This window comes from Manis javanica, chromosome 10 (assembly GCF_040802235.1).
Source record: "Manis javanica isolate MJ-LG chromosome 10, MJ_LKY, whole genome shotgun sequence".
Taxonomy (NCBI): Eukaryota; Metazoa; Chordata; class Mammalia; order Pholidota; family Manidae; genus Manis; species Manis javanica.
The window spans coordinates 31,076,875-31,099,106 of NC_133165.1; the positions used below are offsets into that span (position 1 = coordinate 31,076,875).

At 46.9% G+C, this 22,232-nt stretch overlaps 1 protein-coding gene across 2 annotated transcripts in view; it reads left to right on the forward strand.

Moving 5' to 3' along the window:
* The window catches only part of BAIAP2L1 (BAR/IMD domain containing adaptor protein 2 like 1), a 98,505-nt gene extending 77,217 nt beyond the window's left edge, over positions 1–21,288 (forward strand). For both annotated transcript variants that reach the window (XM_037003725.2, XM_017672435.3), the window contains 7 exons: positions 3,417–3,584; positions 5,926–6,073; positions 7,818–8,025; positions 8,681–8,758; positions 10,173–10,353; positions 20,436–20,473; positions 20,946–21,288. In XM_037003725.2, coding sequence (XP_036859620.2) covers positions 3,417–3,584; positions 5,926–6,073; positions 7,818–8,025; positions 8,681–8,758; positions 10,173–10,353; positions 20,436–20,473; positions 20,946–21,021 — 897 coding nt within the window. In that variant the 3' untranslated portion in view covers positions 21,022–21,288. The remainder of the gene's footprint in view (positions 1–3,416; positions 3,585–5,925; positions 6,074–7,817; positions 8,026–8,680; positions 8,759–10,172; positions 10,354–20,435; positions 20,474–20,945) is intronic.
* The last annotated feature ends 944 nt before the right edge of the window (positions 21,289–22,232 follow it).

Here is a 22,232-nt window from a genome sequence, read left to right on the forward strand (position 1 = left end):
GCAGACTCCCTCCATCCGGAAGGAGGAGACCTCTGGCTGTCCGTCACCCGACACCGAGCCAATAAAAAATTCCCCACATACCCCTGGCACGGCCCACTTTCCCCTCCCTTCCCTGTGCTTATAAAAACTCCCCGCCTATCTGGTTAGTGGTGACTTCTCCAGCCTGTATTTACGCACACTGGTAAACCTCGCCCAGGATGGCACCAAATAACTGCCTGTCCCTTTGTTGCCTCTCGTCACCTGCTTATTTTGGTTAGAATTTATCTTACATTTGGTGCTGAAGAAACCTGGGAAGGGGTGTGAGCGTGGGGCCCCAACCAGCCATCGGTGGCCCTGCCCCCTTTCCTTCCCCGACCCAGGACCTCAGCCTGCTCTCTGCTGCATGGACTGTTTTCCAGTGAGTTCCTCACTTTCCCCTGGTCTGTTTCCCTTCCTAACTCCATTTTCACCTGGTCCATCCAAAATCGTAGCTACGTCCAGGTTGGGGCATCCAGCCCATCCACTGCGGACATCCAGGATACCTGCCCCTGGCCCTGCGGTGTGGGAAACGTCCCTCACCCAGGCTCCCAGGCTGTCCCCACTGACTTGGCGCACTTGGGACACTGGGCGCTCCTCTCAGCTGGATTAGTTGGGGAGTGGCACACACATGGGGAACCAGCCCTCGAAGGCAGAGGCTAAGACCCCGCTGTGGTGTCTCATTTCTAATTTGGCTACTCTATATTTGTACCAGGAAAGTCACAAATGGAAGCTAGTCTTCCTTTGCTCTCAGGCCTGGCCTCAGTATCCCTTGGACAACCAATCTCGCTGGCCCCCTGAGGGAACTTTCGATTTTGGCCTCCTTACCGACTTGACTAATTACTGCCACCAGAGCGGAGAGTGGGGTGAAATCCCATATGTGCAGGCTTTTTGGACATTGCACTCCTGCCCAGACATTTATGTTAAGTGTTCAGTGACTCAGGTTCTCCTGGTCCGATATCCAGTTAAGGATTGTCAGCCTCTTACTCTGCCCAGTCCTTCTTCCTTTTCAGATCCGCCGGAGAACCTTGGTCTCCCACCTCTCTCAGCTCACTACCCCCACCCCTCTCCGCCACCATCTCTAAGTTCTTTGTCCTCCCCCGTGTTGCCGCCATCTTAAAGTCCTACATTCTCAACCATGCCATCATCCTGCTCCTCTCCTCTTCCAGTGGCTGCACCACCCCCTCCCCTTCTCCTTCCGCCTTCACTGCCCTCTTCCCCCACCGGAACACACTCCTCCTGCCCTCCAGTTCTGGAAGCCACAGACAAGACTCCTCCCAGTACAGACCTGCCTCCTTTCTCTCCCGACCCTACACCCCTCCCCACACCCGCCATTTTGTAAGTGGTCTGGCATGGTTGTTGGGAGTGGGTGAGCTAGGTGTAGCAAGTGAACATCTTAGCGATTGTGTATTGCAGTGTGTGTGCCTGCCTGCAGCCTGAAAATTTTTGTGGTGACCTAGAATCTTAAAGTTTTGCTAAGTTAAGTAGACATATTTTGTGCTTAGAGATTATGCTGTAAAGCACATGGTGTCAGGAATTATAAAATGTGTTCATGTATTTGTTAATCTAAAGAATGCTAGTGCAATAGCCCACTTCTCAGTGTTCACTAAAATTTAAAGTGCCTAATAGTTTTGAGGTCTAATTAAAGCTATTTAAAGAAAACATCTCTACTTGCTAAAAGGATGTGTGTTTTAATAAGAGAAAGTATAAAGGATGGAAGTTCATTTTGTTGAGGGCAAAAGAAGGTAATTGTTCTAAAGTACAGCTATTAATTTAAAGAGGGAGAACACAATGTAAAAGGAAGTTGTAGAAAGTTTGTGGAAGAATTGATATGGTCATGCTATATAAAATTAAAGCAGAAGAGTCACAATATCAACTAAACAGAAAAACTAGAATGTATCTTACACTGTGTGCTTATAGTATTTAGAAATATCCACATTTAAAATATTGCATAAAAGAATGCTTAATAATTGAGAAGAGGCACTTTTTCCCTTTTGTCACCTGTGAGTCAGCCTTTCCCAGACTCTCTAATGCATGCTGAGCATCAGCGTCCTCACCAGCAGCTCCCAGGTCCACCCCAGTTGGGTGGTTTGAGATGTTCATCTTGGGGGTCCCTTGTAGAGGTGTCCCTGGGAAGTCTGTCCCCACCCCCACCCATCCACAGTGTCAGGAGACAGCTGGTCATGGTCACTCATTCCTTACTCTCCAAGGTGTGTCTTCAGGATCTCATCTTGAATGACTGCTTGCTGCCCTCCTTCCAGCACATGGAGTAGAGAGGTTATAGCCCCAGGAATCATTACAAATAATATATTACATTTCCTTTACTCTTTATAAGTTCTCTTGGGCCTGCGTCAGTGTCTGAAGCTAGCATTGAAGTCAAATATTCGTTGGCAAATCGCTGAGAGAGTGCTCTGTGATAGACGCTTTGTAGGCACTTGAATACGTGGCAACTGCATCTTCTTTTCAGTGGGGGGAAACAAACCTGGCCTTGTATGTATGCATATGTAATATGTTACATATTCTATAAGGTTTTTACAACTTTAAGGAGTACTGAACTACCATATCTAAATACCTAAGATGTAAAGTGTAACAGGAAAGAATTGCTGTATTAGATGATCACTCTTGTCAACAAGTGCACCTGTACTGGTTTCAGCAGTGTCTGTTTCCATGGTCAGGGCATCCTGCTGGGCAGGTTCATAGGCCAGAGGGACCCAAGTGACCTTTAATCTTTCTGGTGATGCTCTGCCAGTGATTGCAGTACTCGCTGTGTCACAAGGGAACCTGGCCTGTTTCCAGAGAGGTCTAGTTGTTGACAGCCCTTCTTACACTTAACCTTGGGTCCCACTTACGCTTCTTAGCATAAACCAAATATCATTCGTTCTATACCAGAAGTCTCTTCAACTCTCTGAAAACTCCTTTGGTGCCTTCCCTTATCCTGGCTAAACTGTCCCAGGCTTTTTGGTGTCTCCTGGAAGAAGCACAGGCCCAAGCAATTCGTTCTCAGGGTCACAGTCGGAACTCGAGTGGTTTGGGAGAAGGGCTTTCTTTGCCTTCCCTCAGGAGTGGGAGGGAGAAAGCAGTGACTGGCATTTCTGGGGCCAGTCGGGGCATTAGTACAGTTGCACAATCCTTCCCTTTTAGTTTTTGAACTTGTTCTTAATCAGTTACAATTCTTATATTAGTCTTAAACTCTATATTCACATTGAAGGAGAGGGTGAATTCCTGTAGGACGGGAGTGTACATCTTTCTCAGCAAATACTTCAACTACTCGCTGAATTTAACACAAAGCTCCCACACTTCTGGTAGCCAGTAACACGTTATCACTGGTCGTATTTGATGTAATTTTTGCCAGCTCTTTGAGTAGTATGTTTGTCTTTATTTTGTTTCATTTTCACTTACAGTCTGCAGAATTGCTTAATTCCAAATTGCCTAAGTGGCAGGAAACCTGTGGTGACGCCACCAAAGTCCCAGAGAAAGTCATGAATATGATAGAAGAAATAAAGACCCCAATCTCCACCCCGCTGTCTGGCACGCCTCAGCCTTCACCCGTGACTGAGAGAAGCAGTGTGGTAGGAGCTCGTCCTTTCTTTGGTTTCATTTGTGTGCTTACTCATGACCCTGGCCGCTTGTGCATGAAGGGCCAGGCTGCCTTTGTTAGTGAAAGTCGCAGGTTCCCCTTTATTACTTGCAGGGCCTACCTTTTCTCACTTTTATCCCCTCACCTTCAGATTTTAAACTAGCTGTGCAGATGTTCTGTTCAATGTTTAGCACCGTTATGTGTGTTTTGGAAATGTTGCTGTTACTGTTTTTAATCATGATGATGACAACTTTGTAAGTTCATTCCCAGTGGAGTACAGGTGCCTTAGAAAATAAATGAGCAAAACACTGATGCTGTTCGTCACCATATAAGGTGCTTCAGAAGAAAGTAGTCATAAAAGTGTGCATTGCAGTTAGCTCTTCTGTGAACCCGGACTTTATTACTCTTCACAATCCTGTGTGGATATTTGGGTCCAGTGGAAATGGGTCCACCCTACCTCTCCATGCAGAACCCTCTGACATGACATTAGAGATATTGGAGGCGAACCAACAACCTACAAGACAGACCCTTAACTGCACAGGAAAATATGAGAAGGTGCCTTCAGTGGGCCGGACACACTGAAGGGGAGTCTAAGAGAGACAAAAGCCAGGTCAGCATTGGAGACCAGAATGGAAGGAAACCTCAGCCCCAACCATGTGCAGGATAAGATTGCTGTAGAGGGTAGAGCAGTGAGCTCAGGGACAGTGGAAACAAGAATCAGGAAGGAACCTGGGTACACATGTGGCTGGTTAGGGAACAAATTCAGACCATCTCACATTTAGACTGGAGAGGTAGGGCACACTCCTGGAAGTGGCTTCCCTCTCCCCTACCTCACCATGGGTTGTCTGTGAAAATGAGAACAGGTGAAGTACAGGCCACCACAGGCAACAAAAGGAACAGATACTGCCATGCAATACAAAGATGGACAGACAAGCAACCAGGAATCCCTGAAGAGGTGAGGAGAACCACTATCATAAAAAGACACCACATAAAAAAACTGGAATGACCAGTATTGGAGGTACCAGAGCCAACCGAGCAGAGGAGAAACCTTTAGGAAGTGATGAGTGGATATTATGTCCACAGGGAGGACTCAACTAGAGATCTTGGAAACTAAAAATTGGGTTATTTTTAGTTAAAATGTTACATCTGGGATTTGCTTCAGAATAGTCCAGGCATGGGGAAGCCAGATGGGACATACATGAAACAAGATTGGCCATGAAGTTGCTGAAGCTGGGTGTTGGGTACATGGAGGTTTATTGTGCTATTCTCTGTACTTTTATACACGTTTGGAATTTTTCTAAAACAAGTTCTTTTTTTTTCCTAATTCCTCCCTCCCTGCTCCAAAGGGGGGGAAAAACCAACACACTAATAGATGGACTCATTAGCAGGATGGAAATGCTTGGAAAACTGAGCTGAAGACCACCCCCAAAGCACTATAAAACAGAGAGGGCAAACACATGTTGGCGGTTGAGACATGGGAGAGATACCAGTATCCCACTCAACCTCACTGCCCGAATGTCTAATGGGAATCCCAAAGTCAACCTGTCCAAATGACTGATTTTTCCACTCTTCAGCCTGCTTCTCCATCTCCCCCACCCAGTAAACAGCATCTTCATCCTTCTAGGAGCTCAGACACAAAGCGTCAAGTTTTTCTCCTACTCCACAACTGATCCATGGAGCATGCCCTGTTGTCTCCACCCTCAGAGTGGCCCAAGCCCAAGCCCTTCACACCCCTCCACCACTCTAACTATGGTCCCTGCAGAGATTACTACAGAAGATTCTGCCTGGTCTAACCCAGCAGCCAGAGTGATCCTGGATGAATGGAAAAGACAAAACCCGGATATATTGAGGTCGAGTTGCAGAAAGGGATAAAGAGAATATTCTAAAAACTTCCAGAGAAGGGAAAAAAAATAGATTGCTTATGAAGAATTCCATTGATACCAGATTTCTTGTTAACGAAACAAGATGTTAGAAACATGGAGCAATGCACTCAAAATTCTGTCAGAAGTTATTTTAAATGTAGAATCTTATAGCCAAGTAGCACTTAGGAGGGAGCCTACAATCCTTAGAGACATAAAGTATATTAGTGGTTGCCAGAGAGTGTTGGGAAATGGGGAGTAATGGGTTAAAAAAAAAAAGTAAAGGCAAAAATGAAGAGGTGATATTCTTGAAATAATAATTCAAAAGGGGATATTCCCCTATAACTAAGAGAACTTTGGGAAGAAAGTAGAATTTAAAGTGTGTAGTACACAACAGCCCTGGGATTCTCTGTCATTCCATTGCTGTGCTAATAGTGTTAAACTAATATTAAACTAATCAGGAATTTTTCACAGGTTAGACAAGATTTTGACACCCTTTCTAAATATTCGCCAAAGATGCCCCCAGCTCCTTCAGCCAAAGCATATACCAGTCCTTTGATTGATATGTTTAATAACCCAGTGACAGTTGCACAGAACTCAGAAAGGATAACTAATTCAACAGGTAAGATATTTAGTTTGATTTCTTTTTAAATTCCTTTTTAAGTTCGTTAAATATTTTGGATAAATATATTGTGAAATAGAGGTGAATAAACATGTGGTAGTAGATATTCATCATTGGCTTGAAGGAACTTACACCTCATGACAAAGGTCTGGGTTTATTATAAAACCATAGGACATTTTATAAGCAAGACATTTCTTTGACATGCACTAATTCTGTATACTGATTGCTGTTTATGTAAACATACTATCGAAAGGTTTTATATTTTAAAATGAGTTCTACAGAGTGCCTCACACTTGCACATTTGCTGGCAACTGTAATAAAATTTCTTTTTCAGTAAAACAAACTGAAAGTTTATGTGACAATATTATGGTTATTAATCTTATCAGTAGGCTTAGTCTGAATTATAATCAGTATTTCTCTAATGGAGTCCCTCATGCTTTCTGGAGGCTTCAGTCCTAACTGCTTAAATTTCTTAATCAATTTATTGGTTGTATTTCAATAAATCCAGACCAGTTATTGTTCGCAGATATTTCCAGGTAGCATTGTTTAGGCACCACTCTGCCTATACAAAGTCTGGTACCCAGGACCCCTGGAGACTGTGGTGGAGCCTGACCCCTGTCTCTGTGTAGAGTGTCTCACAGGCTGCTTTGATATGAAAGTCATGGCAATGAAGCTGTGTGCGAGAGAGCCCCATGGGCTGTAGAGTTTGCAGCTGTTTGGGAAGAGATGAGATTTTCAAAATGGAAACTGGGAACATAGTAGTCTGCAGTCATTTGCCTTTGAAGGAAGGACTGTAAGTTGTATGTAATATGAAGTTAAAATATATAATGCTGGGGGCAGCCCAGTCATTCAAATGATTCTTTGATTCTTGTTGGTGAAATAAAAGCAGAAATTGCTAGTGGATTGAGTACGACCAAGGTAATTAGAGAGCGGTGTGTTAAGGAGAGAGCAAAGTTTATATTGTAATTGTTAAGAACTTGCAAGAATAAAGCCAGAGGTCTTGCATTGTTTTAACATAAATGGTAACAACCAGCCTATATTTGAGTTGAAGCAGGAAATGCCCAATCTAGAGCTTCCACAGTGCCAGATGGGCTATGGAGCCAGGCCACCCACATCTGGTTCCTGGCTCTGTCACATGCCAGCTGTGGCCCCTGGCCTGTCACTGTGGATGATAGCAGCACCTTCCTCAGGATCTGTGAGGCACTGAGAGCATATTCTGGCACACTCTCACCACACCCCTAGCACGCTTACGGGTGAGAAGCTGAACAGTGTGGCAGCAGCAATGGCTGCATTTCCAGTTTTCTCCTTTTTGCAGCCCACGTCCTGGGAAGTTGGGTTTGAGTCGATGCCTCATGCTGCCTTTGTAATTCGTACTGTGAAAGCAGAAGGAAAAACCTCCAACCATTTGGTGGTGGAGCAGTTTTCTGCTCTAAGAGAGCCATCTAGATTAAATCAGACTACAGAGGATGCTCAGTGTACACTGCTTTATCTTCAATCTAGAGAAGAGCCTGTGGCCACAGGGGTCCTCCTCATTGAGAGCCCCAGGGCCATGGGCCTGCCTCTCTTCCCACAGTCCCTCTCATCCAGGCAGAGATAAAGGTGTGGAAAATACACATGGTGGGAATCATGTCAGTAGAATGCGGGCACTGGTGAGGTGGGGATGGGTGGGTTTCTGGGGTTTGCATGTTCAAACTTGCCTGATTATCCTTCTGTGAAAAGCCATCACTGCTGTCGTTGGTAACAGATCCTTCAGATGACCCCAGTTTACAGCGCTCGGTTTCTGTTGCAACTGGCCTGAACATGATGAAAAAACAGAAAGTGAAAACCATTTTTCCGCACACCGCTGGCACTAATAAGACCTTACTCAGCTTCGCACAGGGAGATGTCATCACATTGCTCATCTCTGAAGAGAAAGACGGCTGGCTTTATGGAGAGCACGACAACAGCAGAGTGTAAGGTTTAGAGCGGGTGCCGTTGGCATAGGAGCCGGAACAGCCTAGCGCTTCAGAGAGCTGCTGTCTCTCCTTTAAGCAGCAAATCGTCTTTGCAGATTTATTAGCCAGAGTTAAGTTCATAGTTATAGTTTAGTTATAGTTATAGTTTAGTTATAGTTTAGTTAACTGGAGTTATTCCATCTCTGGCCATTTCTGTATTACATGTATATATAGGTGAATTTGATGCATGAACAGATTATTAGATCATAGGAAGTCACCTCTGAAAGTAGGCTTACACATTCTTTTGTATTTTTTTAAAAAGGTGACATTGAATTTCTCAAGGATAATCTGCATATCAGATAGACTTTAAGATTTAGCACATAAATAGTGTGAATGCCAGCATCATCACATCAACCGTGTGTGTGCAGGCCTTACTATATAGGTAGATTAAACTGGTTCTGTGCAGATTATTTAGCTGTTCAGTAAAAACCAATATGGAAAGAAAAGACAGGGGAATCCAAATGAAATTATTGCTTTATATAAAATTCACATTGTGTAATGTGGGGAAAATGGACTGGTCTCCCCCAGCTTACAACCAGGTCATTGCTTAGCATGTTTGTCGTTTACCTGTCTACTGCTAATACCACAACTGGGACTTCTTTCTCACCTGTAGGAGGGGTTGGTTCCCGGCGTCATATACAAAATTGCTAGAAGAAAATGCGAAGGAGACACTGAGTGTGCCCACAGCCAGGTAGGACTTGAGAGTGGCTCAAATTTCCCAGTGACAGAAAACTGGCCTTGGACCTAATGCTCTCAAGTATATCAGAATTATGTCTACATATGTGACAACCACTTCGGGGAAACCTCAGGCCCTGTGGAACAGTAAGAAAGGGAGATGGCTACTCCAAGCTTGTGTCCTTGGTGGCTTCTCTTGTTCACAGGCTTCCCTGCCTATCTGCTGTGAAGACACACATCCCAGACCCTGCTCCTCACCCCGTGCAGCCACCCTCACTGTCCCCTACTGCCCACAGGGTGCTGAATCCAAGGCTCCCAATCACCCTCTTGATCTTAGCCTCTAACATTGGGGAGCATTTTCTTTCCTGCCTTGGGTTCTCAGCTCCACGCTGCCTCTGTTCCCTTCCCTGCCACCTCACTAGCCATCCCTGTCTGGTCTGCTTCCAGGCCTCTCTTCTGTCCTCTGCTTAAGCACTGTCCTCAGGATCCCTCCACAACCCTTTGCCTTTTCTGTCCTTGCCTGGGCCATGTTGTATAGCCTGTGGCCTGTGTTACGCCCATGGGCTTCACTTAGCACCTCCGTGCCAGCAGCCCCCAGATCTGTATTCCGATCCAGTGATGATCACTTAGAAACTGATGAGCTCATCTGGTTCTGTTGATAACCTTGTGACATAGGTCCCACCTTAAAACTGAGGAAACTGAGGCACAGGGAGGTTTAATAACATGCTTGAGGACATGCAGCTGAAGTGGTGGAGGCAAGACAAGCCCAGGCAGGTCTCTCCCAGGCTGTGACATGAATATTTATGTGTATTAGGCAGCCGTAGTGAGCCATCCCACAGGTCCTCAGAAGTGACGTTTTTGAGCTGAATCATGATTACCCAAAACTGCCTCACCCTCAGAAATTCCCGTCTCAAGCCCTCCTAACCCACCCTGCTGTCCTGGCAGCCTGTGCTCACCACCCTGGATGCTCCCCAAGTCCTTCCATGGTATTTACCAGTGTCACCGACATATTTCGTGGCCCAGTGGTGGTTTAGCAAAACTGCTATTGGTCCAAGAAATAAAATTAAGTCTTGTTTTTACAGTGTTAAAATCAAGGGTTTGGTTTTTTCTTAATCTGAAGTGCTCAGTGCTTTTGCTACAGTCTCCATTTTCCTATTGATCTTAAATTAATTGAGGACCAGCCCCTAATTAAGCCAGTTTTCCTCTCCTTTTCTTTTGTCATGTCTTTTAAAGAATTTAAGTGTACGTTTATAAACCAGTGAGAACATTACGGTGTTTCACACCCACCAAATGTTGTGTGTTGCAGTCTCCTCCCTCCCTCCCCTTTTCAGTTACTAAGCTATCATAGTCTGGTCCATAGGACACTTTGGGCATTTGGGATTCAGGGGGCAGGACCACATCTGACCTGTTCTCCGATCATTGGTTGTTAGCCCAGCACCGGTGAGAAGTATCAGCACAGTGGACTTATGTGGGAAAAGCGCTGTCGCCATCCCTCCACCCGATTACTTGGAGTGTCTGTCCATGCGAGCGGCTGCAGATAACAGAGCAGATGTTTCCAAAAGTACTACTACCTTTAAAGCGCTGGCATCCAAACCAGAAGCCACATCTCCCGTGAGTAGCGCTGCCACAGTACATCCTGTGCACCCATCCTGAACGGCGGTCTCGGGTTGCAGGCTGCCCTTGGGCGCTTCCTCCTCTCTCTTGAGTTTCCTTCTCTGTCACACAGCCAGCCTTTCAGCTTCCTAACCTCAACCCTCCCTGTGTTTTAACTTTATCTGTAAGGGACGGTTTACTCGCACGAAGTTCACAGGTTTCCAGATTGCGTCAGGTTATACTCTCGCTTTGTCATGGCTGCAGTGCCTAAAGCATTTAATCTCCTGCATTTTCCTCAGTTTTCATATCATTTTCTGAAGGAAGGAGTAAGGTTGGAAGTGGTAACTGCATCTTCATGTCTTTACATTGTCAGGAAGTGTTCACGTTGTGCTGGGTGCACTGTACACAGTGCATGTATGTTCTCTCTCATCCTAAACAGCCTCAAAAGAAAGACAGTAGAGGACATGGGCTCCGAAAGTCACTTCATTCACTCCTTCGTTGGCTGTGTCTACTGAGTGCCAGGCCTGGGCAGGGCTCTGGAGATGCGGAGATGAGCCAGGCCAGTTCCCGACTCTGTCAGAATTTATGATCTAGTGATAGGAAACAGATATTAGGACATAGACAAGAATACCACTGATTGAAGCTATGCAGAGAATTAAAACAAGGTGAGGTAACAGAGGGATGCAGTGACAACTTGGATGGATGTCACAGGTTGGGTTTCCTGGGAAACACACTGAGATTAGCAGGCAGGCTGCACCCTGGCAGTCACACCAATGAAAGCCAAGGGAGAGAGCAGCACTGGGCGGAGGGAGGAGCTGGGCTGTGGTGCCTCCACCAGAACATCTGGGCTGAGTCGGCCCTTTCTGCTGTCTGGATTTGGGGTGAGAGAGCCAGGTCTTTACAGCCGCATCCAGGGGCAAGATCTTTTGTTGGGGTGGTTGCTGAAGAGCATTGACAACCAAGCCACCTGCCAGCAGTGCTCCCTGCAGCCTGGAGCCAGCGCTCAGGCCTTGGGGTTTGAGGGGCACAGGACAGTGTTTCACAGGGCTTCCCTGAGGCAGTGACAGTGACCTCCAAGCTGACCTGAATGGCAGGGAGGGCCCCCTGCAGGCGTCAAGGGGAGGAGCTATCCAAGCAGAGGGAGCGGAAAGTTTAAACCACCCCCAGGAGGGCATGGCACGCTGCTGAAGGAAACGAGAAAAAAGGCCATGATTCCAGGGTGAGGGAGTCGAGAAGGGGTGCTTGTTTTTATTTGTTTCTCAATATACACTACACAGTAGAGGAGGAGGAGGAAAGGATGAAGAGAGGTGATGGAGAAGGCAAGAGCATAGTGGAGGAGCCGCCGGGTGGCAGCAGGGACATGGGTCCACTGCAAGAGGGAAGGATGCATGCCTAGGTGAACCTGGGCATGCAGATTGCTAGTCGCTGTTTGCCAACGTATAGCTTCTCAGTGAGGAAGATCATCAGACAGGCTGGGCAGACTAGTGAGCAAGTGTAAAGAGAATCTGAAAAGTAAGTGTTGGTGTTTCTTCAGCAACATGGAGCTGCTATGGTTCAGACAAGATGGAATTAAATAGGGGTTGCCAGGGTGGAGGTGCTGGAAAGAAGGGAGTGACAGGTGTTGGCAAGGGTGGGGTTGTGGTGTCCCAGACCCTGGAATTCAAGCTGGGTAAGGAGGCAGGTGGGGGCATAAATGTGATGGCAAATGGGAAAGGAGCAGGCAGGTGGCGTGGCTGCCCTGAGAGGCTGCCTGGTGGCTGTAGTGCAGGGAACGGGAGGGAACCTGGTGGGGAGTGGGAGAGCAGCTGCAGGCAGCCCCAAAGCCTGCCAGGCCTGTGCTGCTACCACTCACCCCCAGAAATATTCCCCATGTGCTGTTGGCTGTCCACCTGCAGTTGGTGCAATAAACCCATCTCACTGTTTGTTTTTTAATTATCTGGTGGTCCTTTCTGTGGTGTCAAAATCCCCTAATTGCTACCGGCAGGGCATGTGTGGCTCCATGGCTGTGCCCCCATAGTCACCACTGGTGGCCTTGGTTCAGCTGTGAATGGCACATGGTGGATTACCTGAAGTGGGAACCCTCCTAAAAATGTGCCCTGCATTTTAGTGAGCCGTGAGGTGTTCTGGAACATGCCTGCCCTGTCATAGGCTACAATGGCGTGTTTAATCAAGGAAATGCAAGTTTTTGAAATCTTCAAAAATATCTTTGTCTAGCTTCTCTACTTAGAAATACATGCTGCACAATATATTTATACCTCTATTATTCCAAATTACACCCCAACAAAAGATCTCGCCCCCTGGATGCAGCTGTAAAGGCGTGGCTCCCTCACCCCAAATTACACATGTGCCTTCCCACGTGGACACACGGCTACTGAAAATGGAGCTTTGGCATCCTGTCTGCACGAAGGTGGCTGTCAAGAGGGGGAATTGCTTGGAAGGGCGAAGATATCACATGATATTTCACTAAAGGCCCTGGTACATTTAAAACAACATTCAAACCATTTGGAAATGGTCTTAGGCCATTTCTGACAGCATTAAACTTCCTTTATCAATTCCTTTACCAATCTTGTTTCATCTCACCCCCACCAACCCAGATCAAATTGAAGCTGATGCCATACTTACCATTTCATCTGTAAATATCCTAAAGGTCCTTTTTTAAAAATAGGACCTCAATACCAGTTATCATACCTTTAAAAATTGACAGTAATTCCTGAGTATCATCAAACTTCTGATTCATTAAAAATTTCTTGCCAGTGTAGTTGTTTGAATCTGGACCCAGGTCAGCTACTTACCACCTAATTGGTCACTAAGTCTCAAGATGAGTCTTTTGTATCTACAGGCCTTCCCTGTCTCTTTTTCCTATAATTTATCTGTAGAAGAACCAGGCTGTAGTCCTGGAGCGTGTCCCCAGGCTGGACTTTGCTGTTGGCATCCACATGGTGTCCTTCACCACATTCCCCTTTTTCCATATTTCTGGCCCTTAACAGAGTGTATATTATTGTTGTGTTTGCCCATTGCTGGAGCATCTCATCAGCAGCAGTGGCCAGTCTCTGGAGGCACATATACCTGGTTGTCTCTCTTTCCTATGATATTAGCAGCCATTGATGGTCACCACCTACCTCCATTACTTTATTAAGGTTGTATTAATGCCTTTTAAGATCAAAGAATATTGCGCAAAAATCAATGTTACACTAGAATTCATAGATGAAAACACACTTTAGCCAATATGGACAGTCCCCAATTTTAAAAATAACATTTAATTTCCAGTATTTTTATCTTGTGGATAAAGCTGGGTGAAGGAAGCCACTCACGCAGTTCTTAACTACACTGAATTGGATAAATTGGAAAATCCTGTTTTTAAATATTAGTGTAATCAATAATGATACTCATTATTTAGCATTTGGCATTTATATGAGATATAACTTTATTTTTAAACTTCTTTGTTGGCTGCATCATAACAGCCTGTCACTATAATGAGTCTTCCCTGAAACATGCTGAGACTGTCTGGTAGAATGAGGGCTGCAGACAATGCCCTGACTGTGCCTCGTTCCCCCCTTGTGGAGCAGCAGAGCTTTCGGCACGTGACTTCCTGCCGAAGGCCTGGTGGGGCAGCAGGAGGGCAACCTGGTTCTCTGTGGCCGCTGCCTTCCCACCTTGATCCCAGGTGCATGTGTCCTCAGCTCGCTCTCCACTCAGGCCCTGCACCAAGTCCGTCCTATCCCGGGTCTGCCTCCAGGCAGAGCACCACATACCCTCTCCCCCGCAACAAAGCCCTGGACCTGGTGGCCTCACTGGAAGATGCTACCAAACATTTAAAGGACTAATACCAACTCATTCTGTGGGGCCAGCATCTCTGGTCAGACACCCCCTTCATCCTGCAGGAGAGAGGGCTTTTTTTCATTTTGCAAGTGTTAAGGAACGTTGATGGATTTTTTTCTTACAAGATCACTAAAACCTTCCATAAAAAGGCATATTTAGCATTTCAAACAGGTATAGAGCCAATACTTAAAGTGAGGTCACATGTATAACTTTGGCAACTAATATTTCTATGGCATTAGACTACTGTGACCTGCCAGCTGCTTTTAAAAACAGTCCAGTGGTGTGTGAAGGCACACTGTGTGGAAGGCATCTGTGGATGATGACAAGACCTTCGCATTGGAATTCCGAGTGTTTACTCATGAGCTTACTGTGCTCGGGGCCCTGTGGCAGGCCCTAGGGAAACAGGAATAGGACCAAGCTAGGAGCCTGAGTGCTGTGAGCAGCGTGTCTCCTGGTCTGTGTAAAGAGGTGCCAGGGTGAAGAGGTGATGGGGGATGGGGGGAGTTGGTGCTGTCAGAGGCAGCTTCTTGGAGGCATCCATTTGAGTCCAAGCACCTGGGGGGAGACGGGCCAGGAGGTGTGGCCTGCATGTCGTCCTTCCTCCATCCTCTGGTGGCTGCAGGCTACCCTGAGGGTGTGTGCTGGTCTGGGAGACAGGTAGGAGGCGTGGGGTCGCCCAGGGCGGAGAGGACAGGGCAGTGGAGATGGGACAGGTGACAGGAGTTATTTAAGAAGTACTGACAGATTCCAAGGTGATCTGGCATTGCCTGCATGGGGCAATTGGGAGCAGGTCTGATTTACTCATGTTCATATGTTTTGGAGCCTTTAAAAAACTATGTAATTTTCATCACTAGGTCTTTAACATGCCAATGTTAAAAAGGAAAAACATTCTTACCTGAAATTAAGTTACACGCTTCACTTCTAGGAGACAAATACAATTGTTTTGGAGGTCCTGAATAATTAAAAAGAACCAGGGTCCTGTAAGTATGACTGTTATAAAGGCAAAGTTCCTTAGTTTTTAAAAGTACCTATGATTTGAGAGAGACCCCTCTTCCCACCTCTGATAAAAACATAAAAGTTGTCTTTTGTAGGGTGTTTATATATTTTATAATTTGACTATGGTAGTAACAAAAAAAGAAATGGATTCATGGTGAAAATTTTGTCGAAAATTCTACAAATAATTGAATTGATAAACTATCCCACTCTAGACAGAAGTAAGGATGAACTCTTGAATTAACATTTATCAGGTTGTTTACTTAAATAAATGTATGTATGAATATTTTTTTCACCCTAATGTTGCCATTTGCTAAATACATTAAATACAAGCTGATGTGAGGTTTCTTTGTACATTGGCCAGGCAGTTACAGCTGCAGCTGGTGTGAAGTCCAAGCTTGGTCAGGGTCCTGCCATAAAAATTCAAACACCTCTTCACAACACCTTATTTAAAATACTTCTTTTTTAAATAATGCTTTTCCTCCTTATAAAAGTAACCCAGAGAATTTATGTTTTGGTAGAAAGTTAGGAAATAGAAGTAGGAAAGTTTTAATTATAATTTCACTTGCAGGGTAGCTCCTGTTAACATTCACTGTATTTCCTCTGAGATGGGTATGTTTAGGGATATGGATTGGTATGTTTCCTCCCTCCCCAATGCTCCCATGTGTAGTGGAGCCACAGTATTTTCTCCTGTCATGTTAAAAGCAGTTATGAGTGCCAATCCAGCTGGCCCTTAAACAGTGCCTCCACGCCCTTCTCTTCATGGTGCCTCCGGGGTAGCGGCCAGCCTCTTAACATCCCAGGAGGTAAGTGGTGGTAGGGCCTTGTAAGATGGAGACAAGGCAAAAACATGGACAGATGGCAGTAGCCTTCTAAGTCCCACAGCAGACTGAGAAACACAGTTCTACAATCCTGACCAGCAGCTAGCTTATCAGTGTCCCTCCATCAGAACTCTTATTGATAAGACAAGTACCATTGTCATCAGTGTGCTATTTATGAGGCCCTGATAGGTTGCTGTGTTGTTTCTCTAATCCATAGGATAAGAGTAAGTGCCAATTAATAAAGGTCACAAGGAAGTATTAATTGGCTTTTAAAAATAAGCAGAGACCACAGGATTTGGGAGCCCCCCTACATGAGGCATCACTGGCCATGATTTCAGGGGTTCCCACCCCATCACCCTCATTGTGTGTTCGCTCTTGCTTATCTGTAAATCAATAAAGTGTGTCTCATCTTGAAATGAAGATGGCAATAATCCCAAAAAAGTACAGGGTGTTTCACAGATGCACACAAGGCTTATATTCCATTTCTATTACTAACATCTTTAATAAATAGTATTTCAAGATCCTATACAAACTACAAAAGAAAAAGCCCACAAACTCTCACGTGCCTCCTCTGTGACAATGTTCTGTCTACTAGGCCAGCTACCACACGTCATCACTACCAGGTCACACCAGTTCCACGAAAACAATCGTGTGAAACCAGCAGGCCCACTGCAGGGAGGACAGAAGAGCTGGTTTTGCTCCAAAGAGATGCCCTCAGGGGCAGGTGAACATGCCTGGTTTTTGCAGGCCACCTAGTCTTGTAGCCTCTTGGAATAGCAGCAGGAGGCACAGGATCTACTCAGCTTGTCAGGAAGCAGGGAAACCCAAGATGTTTCAGTAAAAACAACTGGAGAACTTACCAGTCAGACAGAAATGTTCTGGAACTGTGCTGCCCAGCACAGTAGCCGCTAGGCAGAGGGAAGTGCTTGAGAAGTAGATGATGCAACTCACAAATCAAATTTGTAGCTTTTATATTTGTATTTTAATTTAAATAGCCATATGGCCAGTGGCTACCACATTGGGCAGTCAGATACAGATCACACAAAATACAGCAATGTTCCATTTAAAGACTTGACCCAGAATGTGAAAGTCAAAGCACATGAATGAGGCCTGCCTGCCTGGGAGCCCCGGGCTGCTAACAGTCCAGGAATTTTTGTATTTCAAAAGTTCTTTGTCCATTGGACTGATAAATTATCTTTCCTAAATAAAATGTCTAAACCAGCTCGTGATGTTGGGAAATGCTGGAATCCCTGAGAGCTGCACAACACTTAACATCCTTATACGTAGTTTTTACAGAAAGCTGTCGGTTACTGATAGTTACATGTAGAGTTTTGTTTAAACACCACGATACTTGGGCTGAAGCATAGTAAGCACGCCATCTTGGGAGCTGTCTGCCAACGAGTTGGACACCACGTAACAACATGCTCTTACTTCAGGGGACCCCGGTTTTGGGGTTTTCTGAGGATAACCACAGGATGAGTGGTTCTCCTGCATGGCCATAGCAGCTGACTGGGCTCAGTCCCGAGGCCTTCACTACTTTACTGCCTCGTGGGAGGCCTGCTCCACTCCACCAGCTCCTGGATTCATGCCTTAATGAACTCCTGGCTTGTTAAGTGCGCTCTGGGTCAGCACCACACGGGCTGCCCAGAGGGCACACAGAGCATACACAGGCTCCGCCTTCACAGCCAGGGTCCCAGCCCAGCCAGAGGGACCGGTGCCTTGGGTTGTGCTTTGTGAGTCGGGAGCAGCATAGATGGGGTATACTGATGGCTCGCAGCAAGGCCCGTGAGGTGTGTGAGGATTGGTCTGGCTGTGGTGTATTCTGATCATGTGCCTTGTGCTCTGCGCTGCACAGGCACTGAGGGGATGGACAAGGCGGCTCACAGCCCTGGGCCTTGAGGGAGCCAGGTCAGGTCCGGGGACACAGAGAACCAAGAAAGGCCTCCAGAGACCTTGGTGTTCCTGCCAGACAAGGTGGCATCTGCCAACTGATGGAGGAGGAAAAGGTGGTCAGGGAGGGCAGACAGGAAGGCCCAAACCCCTCGGAACACAGGGGATGGCGGTGGAGGGACAAGCTCAGATCGGGCTTCAGGAGGCAGCAGGCAGGCAGCTGGGCTTCCTGCCTCAGCAGTGATGAGGGGCCGTACACTCAGGTTCGAGGTGGCCAGACTCCCAGCTGGCCTGTTCTTTTCTCTGGTTGAGCGTAGACAGCAATGCACCTGGCCTGAGCATGCCCTTCACTGAGAGGAGAGGGGCAAGGGAGGAAGGATGGGTTTGCAAACAGCGGTCATTTGGGACCACAGCAGGGGTTTGGTGGGAGGTGTGTTAAAGGGAAAACCTTTCTGAAAATATCCTATTTGTTTAAAGTAGAACTGAGGAATACCATATACAGAAAGGCACCTGCTTTTCACAAAGCGACTGTATGTAACCCACACACCAGGTCAAGAACTGGAGCACTGCCAGCTCCCCAAAGCCCCCTACCCCTCCCCTCACTGTCCCTTCTCACAGTGTAGACTGCCCCAACTTCGGACACTGAGCTGGCCCTCTCTCTGGCCCTCATGTGCGTATCCTTCCCCCTGCAGCCTCCCATTGCTATGCATACCACTCTGGATGGAAGACTGCTGTCCCTTCTGTTGACAGGCGTTTGGGCCATCACAATGGTTGCCCTGAGTGTTCTGATGGGTGTCTTGGAGCCCATGGGCAAGCGTGCTGTTTGTACCACCTGGGAGCTGGCTGGCCTGGGCATCAGGGCATACACTGGGACCCAGGCTGCCCCAACACTAAATGGCTTCTTCAGGCTGTTGTCAGTTATGTGTGTGCCCTCCCTCAGTAGAAGTCGTGACTTCTTCCCATCAAAGGTGGCCCGTGATGCACCTTTTGTGCCCTCTCAGCTGTCTGTGACCAGCACCAGGTGACACAGCTCATGAAAATGCAGCCCAACTTGTTTAGAAGTTCAGTCCCTGGAGGCCCTCTGGGCACAGTGCAGAGGTCTCACCTTGAGGGCAGCTTAGGGACAGTTTAGGGACCGAGGTTTCCAGGTCAGAATCCAGAAGGCTTTTCTCAAACTTGTGGGTACACGTGAGGGGAATGCAGCAGCCTGACCCCGGAGATGGTGGTTTCCAGGGAGAGTCCAGAGGGCTGGGTGTGCTTGTGGGGCTGGAGCACATGCTCCCCCGTACCCGGCCTCCAGCTCTGGGCTTTGTGCTCCAGGCAGTACATTAATGCCAGCACAGAGCACACATGGGATTGTGTAACAGGCATCCTGGTAAGTTCTTTAAATAAATTATAAATTAGTGCTTAATCATCATATAATACGAACATTACACCAGAAATGACTTACTCTGAGGCCTGCTAAGGAGCTCAGATACCCTGAAGGAGGAAACCATTTTGCGACTGCTTAAAGCCCTCTTAGGATAATGTCTAAGGGCAGCTGCCTTGTGCTTCAGTGATGAAAATTGGACGCTGAATCAGGGTGCCAGGGTGACTGGGAACTGCTTGCAGGTACTGGGGTGCCCCACTGGGATGACCTTGGCCTGCTGGCCCCCCGTATTCATGGTCAAGGTGTGAGGTCCTCAGAGGCCCAGGCATAGGTCTGAAGTATCCCTGTCCCCAAGCCTGCCTTCTTGAGCATCTGTATGTCCAGCCACCCATAAAGGCTGTGCCAAAGGCGCCCTGGCCTCCAGGTCTGGCCTTCAATCCCCCAGCTGGCAACAGAAGTGAGGCATATTCTAGTCATGGTCAGAAGGCTGCATGGGGTGCATGGGGACCCCAGGGAGTCCCAGGAGCTTTCAGGAGTAAGGTCTGGTCTGGCAGCCGGTTGGCCAGTTGGCGCTACACTGCCCTCTCCTGGGCGGCCATCTGAGCGTTCCTCACGTTAGGCCACTGATTTCGTACAACAGCTGAAGCAGATGTAAAGCAGGTCCATAAAGCCTGCAAGCTTTTTGGGATGAGGAAAGGAGGCTGGCACGCACACCACTAGGGTTCCTGAAGGTAGAGCCGGTGCTCATATGCTCCATCGCCATTTCTCACTTATGGAACTTCTGTAAGATCACTGGCTAGCAGTTGGCACCACTCTGGGCACCAGATCCCAAATAGGCTCTCTTTTTACTGTTTTTTTTCATGGCACCGTTCTGGATGGGGGTCCCCAGACACCAGCTGCAGTCACAGTTGTGCACTGAGAGGCTGCAGGCGAGCGGCAGGCCCTGCGTCTTGTCTTCCCTGTGGGTCTGAGGGTCCGTCCAGCCCTCGTGAGGGGCCCCGTCTATGAGGTTTTTGGTTCTCACTGGCCCTTTTTCTTGCAAGTGAATTTAGGTACCTTGACAGTTTCAGTGGACTGAGATTGCAGGGTGCAAACTAAACATGCATAGTTGTGGACAGTATTTCACTTTAAATGTCTCTACCTCCTGGTCTTAAAAATGTCCCCATCTCATGTGCTGTCCATAAACTTCATCTTTCTCTTTCTCACAGAATGATGCAGATGGGATTGCAAAGCCTCCTTTTCTCAGGTATGTTTAACTTTCTCCTAAAGCCCTTCCAGGCTGGCAGTCGCCCTTCCCCATGGTGAATGGCCTGGAGAGTCCCCCAGATGGGCCTTCCCCAATACGCAGCCCAGGAAGCTGCATTCTGAGCAAGGCCTCGGGACCATGGGGTCAGGGAACGCAGCCACCGTGTCCTCATGGCTGCTGGGTACTGAGGGAGGTCTGGTTGCATGCCACACTTGGCGACTTCATGCACCTGTCCAGGTGGCTCTGCCGTGCAGCCCCCTTCCCAGAGGATGGCAGCGTTTAAGACTCTGGATGTTCTCTGACAGTGGCACGCAGAGAACCACCAGTGAAACCTCACGTTCAGAAGGGCTGTCCATAACTTACATCAGCTCTGTGATCTGCCAGAGCAGCAACGGTCATCAGCTCCTGTACATTCAAATCCCTTCTAGTATTTTGACAGATATTTTTTCCTCTTCCCCGCCCGCCCCCACAGTGGCGAGAATCCCTTTGCGACTGTTAAACTCCGACCAACAGTGACAAATGACCGATCAGCACCCATCATTCGATGAAGATGGCTGAGGACTCTTCTAGTCCCTTGGATGTTCTCACCTGCAGAATGATAGGCATGTGCTGTCTGATCTGTGCTGTCCCTGTTGGAAAGCTTCACCCAGAGGTGCCTGATTTTAAATGTATTCCACTTGAGCAAATCAATGCATTTTCTCAATTCCACATAGTTGGGTCTGTACATTCCTGCCTTTGAGAAGATTAGTGAGCACCTCTGTCATTTAAAATATTTTTCTCCTGTTCTTTTCAAATTACAGTAAATTTGGTTCTAATCCTTACTCTATCATTTTATAAATATTCTATGATTATCTCTTCAATAGCTAGAATAAGGAATAGTCTACACTTTCATGACTGGCTTTCTGCACATGAATGTAAATGAAACCATAGTTTTATAAAGTGTGTGCTCTTAAGTAGCACTATGACATTTAAAGAAAATATTGTGTAAATTTGCATCTTAGCATACAGATCGTAATTTTAAGCAATATAAATTATGAGAATATTGTATAAAATTTAGTTTCCTAACTTAAAAAAGTTTTAATCAAATGCAGAGCTACCCAAGATAGAGAAATCCCCAGCTTCCAATTTAGACACAGCCGTAGAGCAGTTTGTCTAGCCCTATCATGGCATGGCAGTTAGTACTTCAGTAATTTCCATGAGTTACTTGAACTTGGTAGTGAGTCACCACCTGGACTGACCAATGGGCCTGGCTCACGGGCTCATGGGCATCTGAGGACCCCACATGTGGACACCGAGGGTGCTCTTGCTAAGCTGGTTGACCAAAGCTGCTTCCATCATTGAAGTCACTCCAAAACCTTGTGAATTGTAAAGTCCTAGTTTCTCCACTTTTGGATCAGGTACTGGCCCACAGTGCTTCTAAAGCCAAGAGGAGCATGTGAGCCCAAGGCTGGTGGCTGGGAGGACAAGGGGCTACATTTCAACTGATAACCCACCATGGCGCCCTGGGAACCTGGGCTTCTGGGGGAGGGAACTCCGCGAGTAGCTGAGTTGTCTGTCAGGGATTAGGCCCTATTTTAGGAGTGGAGAATAAGGATAATTCACACCCACTCTTCACTGTGTGTGGACAGGGAGGTGGAGCTTGTTGCTTACCACAGTGCCTTTGGTCTCGCCATAAATATTGTCATTCTTTTATAAGCTTGAAATTGGTCCAGGTCAAATGCATGTGAACCAGTGGAGGCATCTGCACCAATAGCTGACG